This window comes from Nansenia antarctica (assembly GCF_963989245.1).
Source record: "Nansenia antarctica genome assembly, chromosome: 2".
Lineage (NCBI taxonomy): Eukaryota > Metazoa > Chordata > Actinopteri > Argentiniformes > Microstomatidae > Nansenia > Nansenia antarctica.
Genome location: NC_137675.1, coordinates 24,159,757 through 24,163,351, shown reverse-complemented (window position 1 = coordinate 24,163,351; position 3,595 = coordinate 24,159,757). Strand labels below are relative to the sequence as shown.

The 3,595-nt window shown below is 43.6% G+C and overlaps 1 protein-coding gene across 1 annotated transcript in view; it reads left to right on the top strand.

The window, feature by feature from the left end:
- Nucleotides 1-3,595, top strand: part of fdx2 (ferredoxin 2) — a gene marked incomplete at its 5' end in the record, with an annotated part of 3,917 nt that extends 322 nt beyond the window's left edge. The window contains 4 exons of the mRNA XM_080523852.1: nucleotides 283-340; nucleotides 701-807; nucleotides 1,663-1,750; nucleotides 2,091-3,595. Of these exons, the coding sequence (XP_080379978.1) occupies nucleotides 283-340; nucleotides 701-807; nucleotides 1,663-1,750; nucleotides 2,091-2,247 (410 nt within the window). The 3' untranslated portion in view covers nucleotides 2,248-3,595. The remainder of the gene's footprint in view (nucleotides 1-282; nucleotides 341-700; nucleotides 808-1,662; nucleotides 1,751-2,090) is intronic.

Below are 3,595 nucleotides of genomic sequence, written 5' to 3'. Positions count from 1 at the left end.
TCGCACGGTATGTCGACCATACATTAATTTCATATAGGGTGAATTGACCATCCGCTGACCATGCATGACACCCGTGTCATTGAAACTACGCCACATGTTTTGTAACAGAGTTGCATGACTCGTCTCAAATCCACTCCGATTCGGAAGGGGATCTTGAACTAATGAATGAAACCCTTGTGACAACGATGGAGATTAGATCTTCAGCATCTCTCTCGGTGGATTAACGAGTAATATTATGAATTAAGATTATTCACAATGTCTCACTCTGGTCCTTTTCCACAGGTCGGTACCACGGTGTTGAGGAGGTGAAGAGAATTTCCGAAGACCTCGAAGAAGACGTGTAAGTAATGATGCAAGGTTGATGCAAAGCTCAGGAGAAGCGGAGGTCTTTTTGTTCCTTTGAATCTAGTGTTCTTGTGATGGTGTGTGCGCTCCAGTCTATGGGCTTCATCTCTAGGCTACTGTGTGTAATTGTGTGACAGCTGTTGGTTTCTTCGCTTTTCACTCACACTAACCACTACCTTATTCTCCTTAAAGAAGTAATCAGAATTGCCTGTTTAACAGATTATATGCAATGCTACACGTTTTCTCAGTTAGACATGGCATCTCATTTAGACTATGGTAGTTAGAATTAGTCGCCTTGCTGTTGAGTAGTTGAGTGTTCAAATAATGTTCTGCAAACTCTCTCTCTGCTCTGTAGAGTAAACGTGGTGTACATAGACAGAGCTGGAAAGAGGATCCATGTGAAGGGGAAGGTGGGAGACAATGCCATGTACCTGGCCCATAAACACAACATTGAACTTGAAGGTGAGTGCACTGCCGTCACACCTCAGGACATTCCTAGAGAATTTACCTCACCTGTAAGCTGTTGTAAATGGTAAATGGACTGACTTATATAGCGCCTTATTCCAAAGCGCTTTACAACGGCCTCACTTTCACCCATTCACACACACATTCACACACCAATGGCGGCAAGCTACCCGCTCATTGGGAGCAATTTGGGGTTCAGTGTCTAGGACACCTCGACATGTGGCCAGCCGGGGTTTCGAACCGCCGATCTGCTGACCTTGCGATCATTAGATGCCGGCTCTACCTCCGGCGCCACAGATGCCCACGATTGTTCTCTTCTCTCTTTAACACCCATAATAATGATTTGCCATTCTGAAAGCTTGAAGAGGCTATGTTTACTTTTGAAACAGCAACACAGACATTCTGTATGTTTTCAGCTCAGACTATGGTGCAATTTCTATCTCGTGCAATTTCCAGGCATGGTCTTGAGGTAGACTTGCAATGCTCTAGTCTCAGCCTCAGCCTCAATACCTTCTCAATCTTGGTCTCGACTCAGACTCAATTACCTCCAGTCTTGACTATTGAATGTTTCGACTGAGACCACCTAATGCACTGACTGACATAATTCTAGTCTGGGATAGGGGTGGTCTAGTGGATAGTCAGTTGGATTGGTGATCAGAAGGTCATGAGTTCAAATCCCACCTGGGAACATCACCACTAGTGTGCCTTTAGCTCTAAATAACACCAGGGAGACTAATTCATCTCTTAATTGTAAGTCGCTTTGGATAAAAGTGTCTGCTAAATGGTCTATTCTGTCTATTAACCATATCTGTTACACACACACACACAAATCTCTCTCTGTGTGGGTTTCAGGTGCCTGCGAGGCATCACTGGCCTGCTCAACATGTCATGTATACGTGATAAGCAACTATTTGGACAAGATACCAGAACCTTTGGAAAGGTAGGATCTGAGTGTCATAATGTCATGTTGTCAATCAATCGTCATTGACATCCAAACTGTCATTGTGTTTTAATTAAAGTCATTTTTCATTATTCTGTGTTTTGATAACATACCATTCTCCAGTGTCAGACAACAATATGAACGACCCTGCGAAACGGCAATGCAACCCATCTAACACATTTTGACTACATTTAAAAAAATAAATGTTATATTATTATTATTATTATCACAAATCAAGCACATTACAAACAATAACAACAAATACAACACAGAACAGTAGGAAAAAACTAGATTGATTGATTGATTGATTGATTTATGAATGTTGTGACCCCGTCCCCAGAGAGGATGACATGTTGGACATGGCCCCCGGTCTGCAGGAGAACTCTCGCCTGAGCTGCCAGATCATCCTCACCCCCGACATGGAAGGCATGGAGCTGACCCTCCCCAGGGCCACCCGCAACTTCTACGTGGACGGCCATGTTCCCAAACCCCACTGAGGTTTGGATGCACTCATCGGACTGTTGGCAGAGGGGGGGGAGGGGAAGAGGAGGGAAGAGGTGCCCCCGCTGGGATAGAGACCCCTAGCATCTCCCTGGAGGATCTCCAAGAAGCTCCTAGTTTCCCCTGTGACGAGACGGCGAACCGGTTCGGAAGACAAGAGATGCAATATATATTCTAGTCTCCCTGAAGTGTGTTGCATTTTGCAGCCCGCTGATGCTGAGCGTTAACACCAGCTGTCTTGGACGAGCTCAATGTTTTTCAGCATCTACGTTAATGTGCTTATGTATATTGAAGGGTACTCAGGCCAGGATTGAGGTGTCATTTCAAACTATTCAATGTCACAAGCTGTTCTTCTTCTTCTAAACGTGTACAGAAAAGAGCCACTATTTGATAACTACTTATAGGTCTTATCAATTGTCTGTGCCTATCCAACCTAACACCTTCCTAAGAACAACCTTGTGTCATTGAATGGAACATTCCATGTTACAACTACTTTACAAAGGTCATACGCACAAGTATCCTTGAAACAAACCGCAGCACAACATCCATCATCATATTATCATGTTATATGTATACACCGCTTTCATCATATTTTGCATATTGCTCCAGGGGTGCTGATTATGGCTGACCCCTGTGCCTAGAGCAAAAAAATACATTTTGTTGTAGTCTGTGCAATGACAAAAAGTTGAATCTAATATTTCTTTTTGGTAATTTTGTGGGGGGTTGTATTGGTGTGAGTGAAAGAGGGGGCTTGTCAAGGTCTCCACCAGTTCCATGTTGACAAAGCTATGAAGCCGATTCCCCTGCCGTCATGACTGTCAAGCACCGTTAACTAACGGCCACTGGCACGTCTTTATGCAGACGTTTGTCAAGCAGGGGGCAGCGTGAACTCATGGAACTCAAATGATTGCTTTTCCTACCAGACTATTAGCAGAGTAGCACTTTTTACAGTTTGCAATCTGTCCCACTCTGCCCCAGAATGACTAGGCCATGTTTGTCCATAAACATCTACGCTACCGGTCAAAAGTTTTAGAACACCCTCATTCTTCCAGTTTTATTGAAATTTAAGCGGTTCAAGTCCAGTGAATGACCTGAAATGGGAACAAAGGTAAGCGATAATCTTGCCAGAGGTTAAAGAAGAAGTTTAGGTTAACAAAAACGGAAAAAAACAATGTCAACTTCAACCGGCCTCCGTTTCAACTGCATAATACTTGCCTTGTCATTTCACCACCACTAGTTGCATTATAGGAACATAGAATCACCTGTAACCTGCTGACCCAAATGGCTTTTTATCCTGGAGTGCTTTTCCCAATACCTAGCATTCACATCTACTGTAACTGACAT